Source organism: Mauremys mutica, chromosome 7 (assembly GCF_020497125.1).
Source record: "Mauremys mutica isolate MM-2020 ecotype Southern chromosome 7, ASM2049712v1, whole genome shotgun sequence".
Classification (NCBI taxonomy): domain Eukaryota; kingdom Metazoa; phylum Chordata; order Testudines; family Geoemydidae; genus Mauremys; species Mauremys mutica.
The window spans coordinates 129444928-129461403 of NC_059078.1; the positions used below are offsets into that span (position 1 = coordinate 129444928).

Here is a 16476-nt window from a genome sequence, read left to right on the forward strand (position 1 = left end):
GCTACATTGGTTTGTAGAGTGCTAATTTTTACTAAAATCAGAATATCATGTGGGACTAAGTCAAATGCTTTACAGAAGTCTAAGCATATTATGTCACGGTTACCTTTATCAACCATACTTGTATTGTAATAAAAAAAAGATAAAATTTGTTTGACAGAATATTTTCCCTGAAATCATGTTGATTGGCATTAAATATACTATCTTCCTTTACTAATTGCATATCATCTTTTCCTTTTTTTTCATGGCATTGATGTCAGGCTAACAATCCTATATTTACCCAAGTCATCTCTTTTAGAATAGTGGCACAACGTTAGCCTTTCCACAATCTTTGTCTAGTGATTTGATGGTGGATTTGTTTGTTTTTTCCCTCCCCAACTTTAGCAAAGTTGAACTATTTCCAGCAGCCGCAAAAAGTTAAAAAATCAGATTTCTCTGTGTTCTTGGCACAGTATGGCGGACCATCATTCATTCCACCATCACAAGACCTGCCATCTTCCTCTGCGTTTTACCGGGTGAGTTGGAAGAGCACTCACAAAAATCTAATTGTTTTTCTCTGGGGTTCTTGGTGGCGGCAAGGGGGATATAAGAATGCCATAAGGAGTTAGACCACTACTCCATCTAACCCACTACAGTGGCTGGTGCCAGATGAACAGAACTGGACAATTTGGAGTGATCTGTTCTTTGTTGTCCAGTCCCAGCTTCTGGCAGTCACAGGTTTAGGGACACCCAGAATATGGGGTTGCGTCCCTGACCATTTGTCTAATAGCCATTGATGGATCTAGCCTTCATGAATTTAGCTAATCCTTTTTCAATACAGTTATACTTTTGGCCTTCTCAACTTCTGATGGCAACAAGTTCCACAGGTTGAGTGTGTTAAGGAAGTACTTCCTTATGTTTGTTTTAAACTTGCTGCCTATTAATTTCATTGGATGACCTCTGGTTCTTGTGCTATGTGAAGGGATAAATAACACTTCCCTATTCACTTTTTCCACACCATTCATGATTTTATAGCATCCAGCCTCCCATCCACCCTCCTCCTTCCCAGGGGTAAAACAGGAAGTCTGCTTCCCAATAAACTTAAACCCCTCTGCCTGTGATCGATACCTTGGGATTGTGATCGATGCTTGGGATTGTTCAAATTCATCAGCAAAAGTTGCAAGTTCTTTGACCATTTGTTTTACATCATCATTAGACATATTCAGGAACTGTTCCTGAGCCACCAAAACACACATTTCTTTAAAGCTTGAAATACCTTTTCCCCTTACCCACTTATCCAGTGAATCTCCCATTTAGTTTACATATGCCACATTACTCAATCCAGCCCCTCTCTTAAAGCTTCTAAATTTTACTCTGTAAATTTCAGGTGTAATCTGAAACTGTTTTACAACCAATTCCTTAAATTTACCATAATCAATTGACATTTTATTGAATATATCCAGAGCTCTCACAGAGAACTTTGCAACCAAGATGGTCATCCGTTGATCCTCAGGAATCTCATGGAGCACACACAGCCTCTCAAAGGTGATAAAATATTCAATAATGTCCCCAAACTCGCTGTCTGCAGGACACAATCGCTCCCACCTGTGGATTTTTGGAGAGGTTGAACCCCTAGTGTGGGGTTCTATTTCCTCCATTCCATTAAGGCCAGTTCATGCTTTCTCTTTTTCTTTCTCCTTGAGACGTTCCCCTGGTGTTATCTGGACTGGTCATCTGCTAGGCCACTTCAATCCTTGACTCTGGGAGCCAGCCTTACCTACTCTGCTGTGAGAATCCCCACTCCTGGGATGTTCAAACACAGCCTCTGGATGTAAGATTTTGTAGGTTTTCGTTATACCTACCGACCGCTATGCCTACCTTCATGCCTCCAGCTTCCATCCCGGGCACATCACACGATCCATTGTCTACAGCCAAGCACTGAGGTACAACCGCATCTGCTCCAATCCCTCAGACAGAGACCAACACCTACAAAATCTTCACCAAGCATTCTCAAAACTACAGTACCCGCATGAGGAAATAAGGAAACAGATCAACAGAGCCAGACGTGTACCCAGAAGCCTCCTACTGCAAGACAAACCCAAGAAAGAAACCAACAGGACTCCACTGGCCATCACATACAGTCCCCAGCTAAAACCCCTCCAACGCAACATCAGGGATCTACAACCCATCCTGGACAATGATCCCAAACTTTCACAGGCCTTGGGTGGCAGGCCAGTCCTCGCCCACAGACAACCTGCCAACCTGAAGCATATTCTCACCAGTAACTGCACACCGCACCATAGTAACTCTAACTCAGGAACCAATCCATGCAACAAACCTCGATGCCAACTCTGCCCACATATCAACACCAGCGACAGCATCACAGGACCTAACCAGATCAGCCACACCATCACCGGTTCATTCACCAATATACGCCATCATGTGCCAGCAATGCCCCTCTGCTATGTACATTGGCCTGTACAAGGGTTCACCAGGGCTCAACCCTCTCCGGGGCGGCGGGGAACCACACCGGCTCACTACACACAGTTGATGTTGGGAAATTAGTCTCGCCGCGGGGTCTCCCTCAGCAGCCCTTGCTGTAACCAGAACGAATACTGTAAGCCCAGGCCCTAGGTCTGGGCAGGGCAACACTGGATCAGGTGCTCAGGCCCTTGGGCCGGGGCTGAGCACTAGCACTATAAACAGTAGCAATAAGCCCAGGCCCTAGGTTAGGGCAGGGCAACAAACACTGAGTCAGGAGCTCAGACCCTCAGGCAGGGCTGAGCAATAGCGATAGGCCCAAGCCTCCTCAGGCCTGGGCGAGGGGGAGTCTGCCACCCATGAGTTGGGTGGCAGGGGGGACGCAGGCCCTTCCACTCCACTGCGTCCCAGCCTGGGGCCCTAGCAGCAGCAGAAGACCCACTGCTTAGTCAGTGGGGATCCTGGCTGCAACACACTGACATGGGCTCTGGCAGTGCTGCAGCCAGATTGGGGTCGGCTGCCCCCGGGCTACTTCCTCACTCCCCCTCGGGGCATACCTGGGTCCTGGCGTTGGCCTCTGGGGGATCCAGGACCATGGGTTCTTCGGGGCAGGGTGTGATCGGCAGGATAGCGGGCGCAGGGCAGGTCCGGCAGCTCCTCCGGATAGCGGGCGCAGGGCAGGTCCGGCAGCTCCTCCGGATAGCGGGTGCAGGGCAGGTCCGGCAGCTCCTCCGGATAGCGGGCGCAGGGCAGGTCCGGCAGCTCCTCTGGATAGCAGGCACAGGGCAGGCCCGGCCAGCCGCCTTGGGCCATGGGGTTTTCCCAGTCGCGGGCTGGGCTAGAGACGTCTGGTCTCTCCGACAGCTGGGGCCCTACTGAGCTCTGAGGACGAGCCTTTATAATTGTGGGTCGCCACCTGACCCTCTGAGGGGCGGGCTCAGAGCTCCCTAGCTCCGCCCACTCCGGCCTCCGGATGGGCTCTTCCCCCTCCGGGGCGGCAGGGAGCCACACCTGCTCACTACACAGCCAAACTGGACAGTCCCTATGTAAAAGGATAAATGGGTACAAATCAGATATTAGGAATGGCAATATACAAAAACCCGTAAGAGAACATTTCAGTCTCCATGGACACACAGTAACAGATTTAAAGGTAGCCATCCTGCAGCAAAAAACCTTTCAGGACCAGACTTCAAAGAGAAACTGCTGAGCTTCAGTTCATCTGCAAATTTGACACCATCAGCTCAGGGTTAAACAAAGACTGTGAATAGCTAGCCAACTACAAAAGCAGTTTCTCCTCCCTTGGTGTTCACACCTCAACTGCTAGAAGAGGGCTTCATCCTCCCTGATTGAACTAACCTCGTTATCTCTAGCCTGATTCTTGCTTCCATATTTATACCTGCCCTTGGAAATTTCCACTACATGCATTCGATGAAGTGGGTATTCACCCACGAAAGCTCATGCTCCAATATGTTTGTTAGTCTATAAGGTGCCACAGAACTCTTTGCTGCTTTTACAGATCCAGACTAACACTGCTACCCCTCTGATATTTGACACATTTAACTAGGATTGTTATGTTTGATTCTTCCTCACTAGCTTCTACCTGTACTTTACCAACATCTTTCTTATCCTCTTTACTGGAATATAGTAATAAATTTATCCCTAGGGACTGGGGGAATAATCTGTTCCCTTGTCAGTTTTCACCCAGCCCTTAGTTTAAAAAATCCTCTACAACTTCTTAAATTTTACATGTCAGCAGTCTGGTTCCGTTTTGGTTTAAGTGGAACCCATCCTTCCGGTATAGGCTTCTCCTTCCCCAAAAGGTTCCCCACTTCCTAATAAACCTAAAACCCTCCTCCCTACACCATCATCTCATCAACAGATTGAGACTCTGCAGTTCTGCCTCTCTTTCTGGTCCTGCATGTGAAACTGGAAGCATTTCAGAAAATGCTGCTGTGTAGGTCCTGGACTTTAATCTCTTACCTACCAACCTACCACTGATCTGGGCCCCTCACTTCCACCACCGGTCCCCAGCTGGGACTCCTGCCTCTGCCTCAGCCAACTTCCTCAGGCTCCCCACCCCCTCATTTTGAAACCAGAACCCTCCCCTATACACTCTGGCCAGTCTCCCTCTCCCAGAGGAATGATGTGCACCGTAACTATTTATTTCCTGGATTTCAGATGTTTAAACGTGTTGGCTTAGGATGTCCCCACTCTTGTGCCTCCCAGATCCTGGCTGACATATGGGCCAAGGAGAGGGGTTCAAACAACCTGATAGGGGCAGAGTCTCTTAGATCTCAGGACATACAGGAGTCAGGGAGAGCCCCCAGGGGAAAGGCTCCCCCAGATCTCAGCTCACACAGAAGGGGAGAATTCAGGGCTGACATACCTCCTCTAATCCTCCAAGTTCCCTGTCACCACTCCCATCTTCTCTCTTCTCTACCCTACATTCCCATGAGGCACAGCAGATTTCAAGACAATCAGGAAAGTGTGGGGCTCGTAGAGCACTTAGAAAAGTTGTCCTTTAAACAGAAAACTCTTCTAAATCTTAACTACAGCTGAGCTGGTACTTTGCTATAATATTGTATGAATTTAATCATCAGCAACAATTTTGGTATCTCCAGATCCAGCACAGAATAATCCTGAAAGTATATGAGGCTGCGAGAGGTGTGAAGTGGCCCATTCATTTCTGAGATTGTCTTGGCTGAACAAGAACACCGCCTGCAGATGAATATAGCCAGAAACAATAGTTCTGAGATGTCAACTGCTTCAGTCATCTCTGTGGATGTTCCCATCCCCATCTCCCCAGTGCTCGAGAAACCTGTGATGTGCAGCAAGCTTGTCTGTTCTCAACTTCTCAGTAGCAGTGTACTCTTGATGCATGCTCCCAGCATGCCTGTCCTTAGCTTCCTACCCAGAGGGCAGGGCTTTGCCAGATGCTGGCTCCCATAGAAAGCAGGAAGTGGGGCTCTGACCTCCCAGAGGGACAAGGCACCCCCAGAATGGCAAGGCCTCACCCAGACTCCAGCTTACATGAGGGGGCAGGAAGTGGGGGTCAAATCCACCTAGACAGGCAGAGGCCCCTCAGATCCTGGCACAGGGGAGGCAGGGGGAAGGGCTTACCATGCCCCTCTGGTGGTCTCTTCCCCATATCCTGACTCTCAGGGAGTGGGGGCTCAGCCCTCTCAAAAGAGGCAGCCCCCCACAAGATCCTGACATACTTGGGAGGGGAAAATATGGGGGTAACAAGTGCCTCTGCCTGCAGAGTGTAACCACTGAGTTTGTGGGTGATGGGTGTGCAGTTGAATGGACACAACTCTTTTCTGCTAATAATGTTATGATTTTCTTGCTCCTCCAAAGGCCTAGTATGTGACAAGCACAGGGGGATAACTCTCAAGCAATTGAGACCCCAGAGTGATGATCTCAGCCATGGCTTGAGCCCTATCTTTGGACAACAATACATTGATTAAAATTAACGAACCTTCAGGAAACTTTTTTCCCCACAGGGGACAGTATTCTGGGAACTCTTGGTCAAATGATCACCAATTAATTTGAGTCACTAACTCTACCCCTGTACCCCCAAATGAGGCACACCAAATTTCAAGGCAATCCAAGTAACCATGCAGGTTTTAGAGTACTTCAAATAGTCAAGCTTTAAACAGAAAGCTGGTCTAAATCTTAACTCTAGCAGACCTGATGGTTTGCTATAATTCCTTCCTGCATTGATGGTGTTCAGCCCCTTGCACTTGGTATGGGTGTTCCATGAATACTTTGTAAATTCTCCAAATTTCCTTTTCAGGCTGGTGATCCAATCCAGACCTACTTTGCAGCATCATCTGTACTGAGCACACTAAGACAGCCAGTGGGAATGGGTGCCAATGGATTTTGTATTGATGGGAATCCTGCTGGTGAGTGTGGTGGTGGTAGCAGTTCCAGCTTTATTGAGGATGACATTTCCTACTGCTATTTTTTCATGTCTCTTGTTCCCTTTTCTCAGGTTTCCTGGAGAGTAAAAGCACAAGCTGTACTCGGACCTTCACCAACCTGAGCAGCAGCTGCACCACTGATCCTACCCTGGACGCAACCTCATATTACCATGACTTCACTATACTAAAGGTGCATATCGTCTTCCCCACCCTCAGCAGCTTCTTGTACTGTGACTTGACATCCTGTTCTCCTGACTTCAGCACTGTTTTGCCACCGCCTCTTCAGCTAATTTAGCTATTACTAAAGTAGAGCTCACTTGTGTGCATTTCTCAGGGTCTCCCAATCACCTTGGCCTGTCTTTCAGTACAGAAACTGATTTTAATGAAGGATTGTTTAATGAAGGATTCATTCCATTCTACATTCCTACAGTACTCCTGGATCAAGAGCATCCTGTCTTGGTGACTTGCTGCTATTTAATGAATCATTAATGTAGTCCCCATCTTTAAAAAAAGGAAGAAGGAGGATCCAGGGAACTACAGGCCAGTCAGCCTCACCTCAGTCCCTGGAAAAATCATGGAGCAGGTCCTCACGGAATCAATTCTGAAGCACTTAGAGGAGAGGAAGGTGATCAGGAACAGTCAGCATGGATTCACCAAGGGCAAGTCATGCCTGACTAACCTAATTGCCCTCTATGAGGAGATAACTGGGTCTGTGGATGAGGGGAAAGCAGTGGATGTGTTATTCCTTGACTTTAGCAAAGCTTTTGATACAGTCTCCCACAGTATTCTTGCTGGCAAGTTAAAGAAGTATGGGCTGGATGAATGGACTATAAGGTGGATAGAAATCTACCACTCCTCCCAGTTTAGTGTCATCTGCAAACTTGCTGAGGGTGCAGTCCATGCCATCCTTCAGATCGTTAATTAAGATATTGAATAAAACCAGCCCCAGGACCGACCCTTGGGGCTCTCCACTTGATACTGGCTGCCAACTAGACATGGAGCCATTGATCACTACCCATTGAGCCCGACGATCTAGCCAGCTTTCTATCCACCTTATAGTCCATTCATCGAGCCCATACTTCTTTAACTTGCCGGCAAGAATACTGTGGGAAACTGTATCAAAAGCTTTGCTAAAGTCAAGGAATAACACGTCCACTGCTTTTCCCTCATCCACGGAGCCGGTTATCTCGTCGTAGAAGGCAATTAGGTTAGTCAGGCATGACTTGCCCTTGGTGGAGCCATGCTGACTGTTCCTGATCACTTTCCTGTCCTCTAAGTGTTTCAAAATTAATTCCTTGAGGACCTGCTCCATGATTTTTCCAGGGACTGAGGTGAGGCTGACTGGCCTGTAGTTCCCCGGATCTCCTTCTTCCCTTTTTTAAAGATGGGCACTACATTAGTCTTTTTCCAGTCATCCGGGACCTCCCTCGATCACCATGATTTTTCAAAGATAATGGCCAATGGCTCTGCAATTACATCTGCCAACTCCTTTAGCACCCTCGGATGCAGCGCATCTGGCCCCATGGACTTGTGCTCGGCCAGTTTTTCTAAATAGTCCCGAACCACTTCTTTCTCCACAGAGGGCTGGTCACCTTCTCCCCATACTGTGCTGCCCAGTGCAGCAGTCTGGGAGCTGACCTTGTTTGTGAAGACAGAGGCAAAAAAATCATTGAGTACATTAGCTTTTTCCACATCCTCTGTCACTAGGTTGCCCCCCACATTCAGTAAGGGGCCCACACTTTCCTTGACTTTCTTCTTGTTGCTAACATAACTGAAGAAACCCTTCTTGTTACTCTTAACATCTCTTGCTAGCTGCAACTCCAAGTGTGATTTGGCCTTCCGGATTTCACTCCTGCATGCCTGAGCAATATTTTTATACTCCTCCCTGGTCATTTGTCCAGTCTTCCACTTCTTGTAAGCTTCTTTTTTGTGTTTAAGATCAGCAAGGATTTCACTGTTAAGCCAAGCTGGTCACCTGCCATATTTACTATTCTTTCTACACATCGGGATGTTTTTTTCCTGCAACCTCAATAAGTATTCTTTAAAATACAGCCAACTCTCCTGGACTCCTTTCCCCCTCAATACGTCTGTTAGTCTATAAGGTGCCACAGGACTCTTTGCTGCTTTTACAGATCCAGACTAACACGGCTACCCCTCTGATACTTTCCCCTCATGTTATTCTCGCAGGGGATCCTGCCCATCAGTTCCCTGAGGGAGTCAAAGTCTGCTTTTCTGAAGTCCAGGGTCCGTATTCTGCTGCTCTCCTTTCTTCCTTGTGTCAAGATCCTGAACTCGACCATCTCATGGTCACTGCCTCCCAGGTTCCCATCCACTTTTGCTTCCCCTACTAATTCTTCCCGGCTTCAGAGCAGCAGATCTAGAAGAGCTCTGCCCCTGGTTGGTTCCTCCAGCACTTGCACCAGGAAATTGTCCCCTACACTTTCCAAAAACTTCCTGGATTGTCTGTGCACCGCTGTATTGCTCTCCCAGCAGATATCAGGGTGATTAAAGTCTCCCATGAGAACCAGGGCCTGCGATCTAGTAACTTCTGCTAGTTGCTGGAAGAAAGCCTCATCCACCTCATCCCCTTGGTCTGGTGGTCTATTGCAGACTCCCACCACGACATCACCCTTGTTACTCACACTTCTAAACTTAATCCAGAGACTCTCAGGTTTTTCTGCAGTTTCATACTGGAGCTCTGAGAAGTCATACTGCTCTCTTACATACAATGCAACTCCCCCACCTTTTCTGCCCTGCCTGTCCTTCCTGAACAGTTTATATCCATCCATGACAGTACTCCAGTCACGTGAGTTATCCCACCAAGTCTCTGTTATTCCAATCACGTCATAGTTCCTTGACTGCGCCAAGACTTCCAGTTCTCCCTGCTTGTTTCCCAGGCTTCTTGCATTTGTGTATCGGCACTTAAGATAATTCGCTGATTGTCCCGCTTTCTCAGTCTGAGACAGGAGTCCTCTCCTCTTGCACTCTCCTGCTCGTGCTTCCTCCCGGTATCCCATTTCCCCACTTATATCAGGTCTTTGGTCTCCTTCCCCTGGTGAACCTAGTTTAAAGCCCTTCTCACTAGGTTAGCTGGCCTGCTTGCGAAGATGCTCTTCCCTCTCTTCCTTAAGTGGAGCCCGTCTCTGCCTAGCACTCCTCCTTCTTGGAACACCCATCCCATGGTCGAAGAATCCTGGCTAACAGCCATGGATGGACCTATGTTCCATGAATTTATCTAGTTCTTTTTTGAACCCTGTTATGGTCTTGGCCTTCACAACTTCCTGTGGCAAGTAGTTCCACAGGTTGACTGTGCATTGTGTGAAGAAATAATTCCTTTTATTTGTTGTAAACCTGCTGCCTATTAATTTCATTTGGTGACCCCTAATTTTTGTCTTCTGAGAAGTAGTAAACAACACTTCCTTATCTACTTTCTCTACACCAGTCATGATTTTATAGACCTCAATCATATCTCCCCTTAGCCGTCTTTTTTCCAAGCTGAGAAGTCCCAGTCTTATTAAACTCTGCTCATATAGAAACCGTTCCATACCCCTAATCATTTTTGTTGCCCTTTTCTCAACTTTTTCCAATTCCAATATATCTCTTTTGAGATGGGGCGACCACATCTGCACACAGTATTCAAGATGGATTTATAGAGAGGCAACATGATATTTTCTGTCCTATTATCTACCCCATTATTAATTATTCCCAGCATTTTGTTCGCTTTTTTGACTGCCGTTGCACATTGGATAGTTCTCTGAAAACATCCACTCACAATGACTCCAAGATCTCTTTCTTGAGAGGTAACAGCTAATTTAGACCCCATCATTTTATCTGTATTGTAGGGATTATGCTTTCCAATGTGCATTACTTTGCATTTATCAACATTAAATTTCATCAGCCATTTTGTTGCCCAGTCACCCAATTTTGAGAGATCCTTTTGTAGCTCTTCACAGTCTGCGTGGGTCTTAACTATCTGCAAATTTTGCCACCTCATTTTGTTTACCCCCTTTTCCAGATCCTTTATTAATTTGTTGAGTAGGACTGGTCCCAGAACAGACCCCTGGGGCACACTACAATTTACCTCTTTCCATTCTGAAAACTGACCATTTATACCTACCCTTTGTTTCCTATCTTTTAACCAGTTATCAATCCATGACTGCACCTTCCCTCTTATCCCATAGCAGCTTACTTTGCTTGAGAGCCTTTGGTGAGGGACCTTGTCAAAGGCTTTCTGAAAATCTAAGTACACTATATCGACTGGATCCCCTTGGTCCACATGCTTGTTGACCCCCTCAAAGAATTCTAGTAGATTGGTATGGCATGATTTCCCTTTACTAAAACCACGTTGACTCTTCCTCAACAAATTATGTTCACTCTATATTGTTCTTTATTATAGTTTCAACCAGTTTACCCGGTACTGAAGTCAGGCTTACAGGCCTGTAAATTCCAGGATCACCTCTGGACCCTTTTTTAAAAATTGGCGTCACATTAGCTATCCTCTAGTCATCTGGTACAGAAGCTGCAATTTCACATTTAAGTTCCTTCAGAACTCTTGAGTGAATACCATCTGGTCCTGGTGACTTATTGCTATTTAATTTATCAATTTGTCCCAAAACCTCCTCTAATGATACCTCAATCTGGGACAGTTCCTCAGATCTGTCATCTAAAAAGAATGTCTCAGGTTTGAGAATCTCCCTCACATCCTCAGCCATGAAGACTGGTGCAAAGAATTAATTTAGTTTCTCCGCAATGGCCTTATTGTCCTTGAGTGCTCCTTTAGCACCTCGATTGTTCAGTGGCCCCACTAGTTGTTGCAGGCATCCTGCTTCTGATGTACTTGAAAAAAATTGCTATTACGTTTTGAGTTTTTGGCTAACTGTTTATGTTCTGTTTTTGACTATTTGCACTTCAAAAATTGCTCCTTTAGCCCTCCTAATTTCCATCTAACGCTTTATCTGCCACAGCATTTGCTGCTTTTTTTTGACTTCCATTTTCTGAAGGATAACTCTTTGACTCAAATAACCTCTTGTACACCTCTACCCTGATATAACGCAACCCGATATAACACGAATTCCGATATAAAGCGGTAAAGCAGCACTTTGGGGGGGTGGGGGGGCACTGCGTCCTCCAGCAGATCAAAGCAAGTTCAATATAACGCAGTTTCACCTATAACATGGTAAGATTTTTTGGCTCTCAAGGACAGCGTTATATCGGGGTACAGGTGTATTTTATCATTTAACTATACAGGGTTTTTTTTTCCTTGCCTTTTTTGTTTTGTTTGGGGAATGCATGGAGTTTTTGAGATTATTATTATGACTTGCTCAAGTAGACTCCATGCCAATTCTGAGCATTTTAATTTCTTTTGACTTAGTTACAATGAGGAAGCTAGACAAAGACAACAAAAATGATCTAAAGTATAGTATCCAGTGACAGCACTTGTTGTGATTTCCCTCCCTCTCCCCCATCCCCGCTCTCCTGGAATGTTGACATTAATTACATTGAAACCAGTGTTACTTAATGGCACAAGAGTAGTCCTTGAACTACTTGTGTGTATAGCGAGGTGACAACTCACCAGCACGGTGCCTCCTGCTGGTTATCCTGAGAATTAGTTCGATTCCAGCCCAGAGTGCCCTCTGCTGGCCGGTGGCTCACCTGCTGCTGGCACCCGTGTCCCTCCCAGATCCCGGTGCCCTTTACCTTGGGGGGGCTGCCCCCAGCAGTAACCCACAATCTGGGTCTCCCCTCCCAGGGGAACCCCCAACCCTCTATCCCCATCTTGCCTCAGTGGCTACTGCCAGTCATCATCTAGCCCTCCCGCTCACTGGGGCAGACTACAGTCTGTAAACCACTCATCACTGGCAAGGGGTTTTTTGGACCTGCTGCCTTTCCCTGCAGCCCAGTACCTCTCTTTAGGCCTTGAACAAGGCCTGCAGCCTGGGGAGTTGCCAGGCTGGAGCTCCCCAGCTCCTCTTGCCTTTCCCCAGCACCTCTCTACCTCTAGTACCCTGTTCCGAGGCAGTTAGATCCTTCTCTCTCCACCGCTAGAGAGAGACTGACCCAGCTCCTCCCTGAGCCCTTATAACAGGGCCAGGTGTGGCCTGACTGGGGCGTGGCCCCAGCTGTGGCTGCTTCCCCAATCAGCCTAGCCTTTTCTCTAGGAATAGGGTAACTCTTTGCTACACATACCCCTCCTCAAAATCTCCACCCGTGGGGGTGGGGGGACTCTTGGCCTGGGCACCCCGAAGATGGCCCTCCAGGGCTGCCACTCCAGGCCCACATGCTTCCTCTCTGAAGACTCCCAGCTTCTGACCATTTCCCACATGTGGGCTTCCACCTTCCGGCTGGCCTGTTCCATGCCTTGAGCTGCGCCCTCAGGTCTGTATCTCCCGGACCCTCCATCCTCAGGGTCTGGGTTCATTTGGTGTCCTGTACCACGACCACCTGGGTCCCGGCCTCTTGCAGGGCTCACTCTGTCTGGGTTTCCTCATTGGCAACTGGCTCAGTGACGGTCTGGGTCCCAACCGTCTCCATCGCTGCCTCTCCCACCTCTTGTGGGTGGGCCAATGGCCAGTCAGCCATTATCTCTGTCTCCTCCACCCTGTCCTTGAGGGGGCAGTGTCTCTCAACGTGGCCCAGTTTCTGGCAGCCCCAGCAGGCTCCCCGCCTCCTCACTGCCTTGGGCCTTTTCCCCTCCTTTCTGGGCCTAGCCCTCCCTGGGCTGCCCTGGGTCATGTTTCCTGGGCCTGGGCAATCCCTTGCTGCCCACAGGCCCAACATGTCCACAGCCGCCTGGATTCCCTCAGCTAGTGGACTCTTATAGGGACTTGTCCCTGTCCCTACTTGGGATGAGGTGCCCTGCCCCCAGCCCAATAGGGACAATTTCTTTTTAAATGTCTATGCTTTGTACAGGCATAACATGCCCTACGTTCCCTGCCTGGCCTCCAGGTCCTGGTGCTGGGATTTCTGTCCCCCTCTCTCTGGTGGTGCTTTACCAGGGCCTGCTGCTCCTCCGCCAGCTGGCCCAACTGTTCATTGCACCTCCCAGAGTCTCTGGGGGTCATCAGCCCCCTTTCACCAGGGCACTGACGCCTGTTCCCAACCAGGGGTAGCACCTTGGGCCTCTGCAAAATAAACCCCAGTATAGCCAGGATCCATCATCCCCTTTTTCCTGATCTCTGGGCAATAGTCCCACAGTTCTTGCCCTGCCCCTTGTATCAGGGGCGGACCGTACATGCCCACATTCTGCACCACGTGTAGCGAGGCGACAACTCACCGGCGCTGCACCTCCTGCTGGTTATCCTGGGAATTAGCTCAATTCCAGCCCAGAGAGCCCTCTGCTGGCCAGTGGATCACCTGCTGCTGCCCCCCCGTGCCCCTCCCAGACCCCGGTGCCCTTTACCTTGGGAGGGCTGCCCCCAGAAGTAACCCACAATCTGGGTCTCCCCTTCCAGGGGAACCCCCAACTCTCTATCCCCACCTTGCTTCAGTGGCTACTGCCAGTCATCATCTAGCCCCCCCGCTCACTGGGGCAGACTGCAGTCTGTAAACCACTCATCACTGGCAAGGGAGGTTTTGGATCTGCTGCCTTTCCCTGCAGCCCAGTACCTCTCTTTAGGCCTTGAACAAGGCCTGCAGCCTGGGGAGTTGCCAGGCTGGAGCTCCCCAGCTCCTCTTGCCTTTCCCCAGTACCTCTCTACCTCTGGTACCCTGCTCCGAGGCAGCTAGGTCCTTCTCTCTCCACTGCTAGAGAGAGACTGACCCAGCTCCTCCCTGAGCCCTTATAACAGGGCCAGGTGTGGCCTGACTGGGGCACGGCCCCAGCCGTGGCTGCTTCCCCAATCAGCCTAGCCTTTTCTCTAGGAGCAGAGTAACTGACCTGCTACCGTGTGATTGTTAGGCCCAGAACCCAATAGGTATAGTGTGATTGTTAGGCCCAGATCAAACATAGCCTCTCCTGGTGCTCTAGAAAGCAATAATTTAAGGTGTCAAGAGACTGTTTCTCTAAACCTTGTCCTACTGCAATACTTATAGATTCATAGATTCTAGGACTGGAAGGGACCTCGAGAGGTCATCGAGTCCAGCCCCCTGCCCTCATGGCAGGACCATATACTATCTAGACCATCCCTGATAGATATTTATCTAACCTACTCTTAAATATCTCCAGAGATGGAGATTCCACAACCTCCCTACGCAATTTATTCCACTGTTTAACCACCATGACAGTTAGGAACTTTTTCCTGATGTCCAGCCTAAACCTCCCTTGCTGCAGTTTAAGCCCATTGCTTCTTGTTCTATCCGTAGAGGCTAAGGTGAACAAGTTTTCTTCCTCCTCCTTATGACACCTTTTTAGATACCTGAAAACTGCTATCATGTCCCCTCTGTCTTCTCTTTTCCAAACTAAACAAACCCAATTCTTTCAGCCTTCCTTCATAGGTCATGTTCTCTAGACCTTTAATCATTCTTGTTGCTCTTCTCTGGATCCTCTCCAATTTCTCCACATCTTTCTTGAAATATGGTGCCCAGAACTGGACACAGTACTCCAGTTGAGGCCTAACCAGCGCAGAGTAGAGCGTAAGAATGACTTCTCGTGTCTTGCTCACAACACACCTGTTGATGCATCCCAGAATCATGTTTGCTTTTTTTGCAACAGCATCACACTGTTGACTCATATTTAGCTTGTGGTCCACTATAACCTCTAGATCCCTTTCCGTCATACTCCTTCCTAGACAGTCTCTTCCTATTTTGTATGGGTGAAACTGATTATTCCTTCCTAAGTGGAGCACTTTGCATTTGTCTTTATTAAACTTCATCCTGTTTACCTCAGACCATTTCTCCAATTTGTCCAGATCATTTTGAATTATGACCCTATCCTTCAAAGCAGTTGCAATCCCTCCCAGTTTGGTATCATCTGCAAACTTAATAAGCGTACTTTCTTTGCCAATATGTAAGTCGTTGATGAAGATATTGAACAGAGCCGGTCCCAAAACAGACCCCTGTGGAACCCCACTTGTTATACCTTTCCAGCAGGATTGGGAACCATTAATAACTACTCTCTGAGTATGATTATCCAGCCAGTTATGCACCCACCTTATAGTAGCCCCATCTAAGTTGTATTTGCCTAGTTTATTGATAAGACTATCATGCGAGACCGTATCAAATCCCTCACTAAAGTCTAGGTATACCACATCCACCACTTCTCCCTTATCCACAAGACTTGTTATCCTATCAAAGAAAGCTATCGGATTGGTTTGACATGATTTGTTCTTTACAAATCCATGCTGGCTATTCCCTATCAGTTTACCACCTTCCAAGGGTACGTCTTCACTACCCGCCGTATCGGCGGGTAGCAATCGATTTCTCGGGGATCGATATCGCGTCTCATCTAGACGCGATATATCGATCCCCGAATGCGCTCATGTCGACTCCGTAACTCCACCAACGCGAACGGCGGTAGCGGAGTCGACATGGGGAGCCGCGGACGTCGATCCCGCGCCGTGAGGACGGTAAGTAAATCGATATCAGATACTTCGACTTCAGCTACGTTATTCACGTAGCTGAAGTTGCGTATCTTATATCGATTTTCCCCAATAGTGTAGACCTGCCCCAAGTGTTTGCAGATGATTTCCTTAATTACTTGCTCCATTATCTTCCCTGGCACAGAAGTTAAACTAACTGGTCTGTAGTTTCCCGGGTTGTTCTTATTTCCCTTTTTATAGACGGGCACTATATTTGCCCTTTTCCAGTCTTCTGGAATCTCTCCTGTCTCCCATGATTTTCTAAAGATAATAGTTAGAGGCTCAGATACCTCCTTTATTAGCTCCTTGAGTATTCTAGGGTGCATTTCATCAGGCCCTGGTTACTTGCAGGTATCTAACTTTTCTAAGTGTTTTTTAACTTATTCTTTTTTTATTTTATCTTCTAAACCTACCCCCTTCCTATTAGCAGTCATTATGTTAGGCATTCCTTCAGACTTCTCAGTGAAGACCGAAACAAAGAAGTCATTAAGCATCTCTGCCATTTCCAAGTTTCCTGTTACTGTTTCTCCCTCCCCACTGAGCAGTGGGCCTACCCTGTCCTTGGTCTTCCTCTTGCTTCT

At 47.8% G+C, this 16476-nt stretch overlaps 1 protein-coding gene across 4 annotated transcripts in view; it reads left to right on the forward strand.

Moving 5' to 3' along the window:
• TCTN3 (tectonic family member 3) overlaps nt 1-16476 on the forward strand; it is a 77342-nt gene that overhangs the window by 11636 nt on the left and 49230 nt on the right. For all 4 annotated transcript variants that reach the window (XM_045023032.1, XM_045023033.1, XM_045023034.1 and 1 more), the window contains exons 4-6: nt 382-512; nt 6254-6362; nt 6452-6570. In XM_045023032.1, coding sequence (XP_044878967.1) covers nt 382-512; nt 6254-6362; nt 6452-6570 — 359 coding nt within the window. The remainder of the gene's footprint in view (nt 1-381; nt 513-6253; nt 6363-6451; nt 6571-16476) is intronic.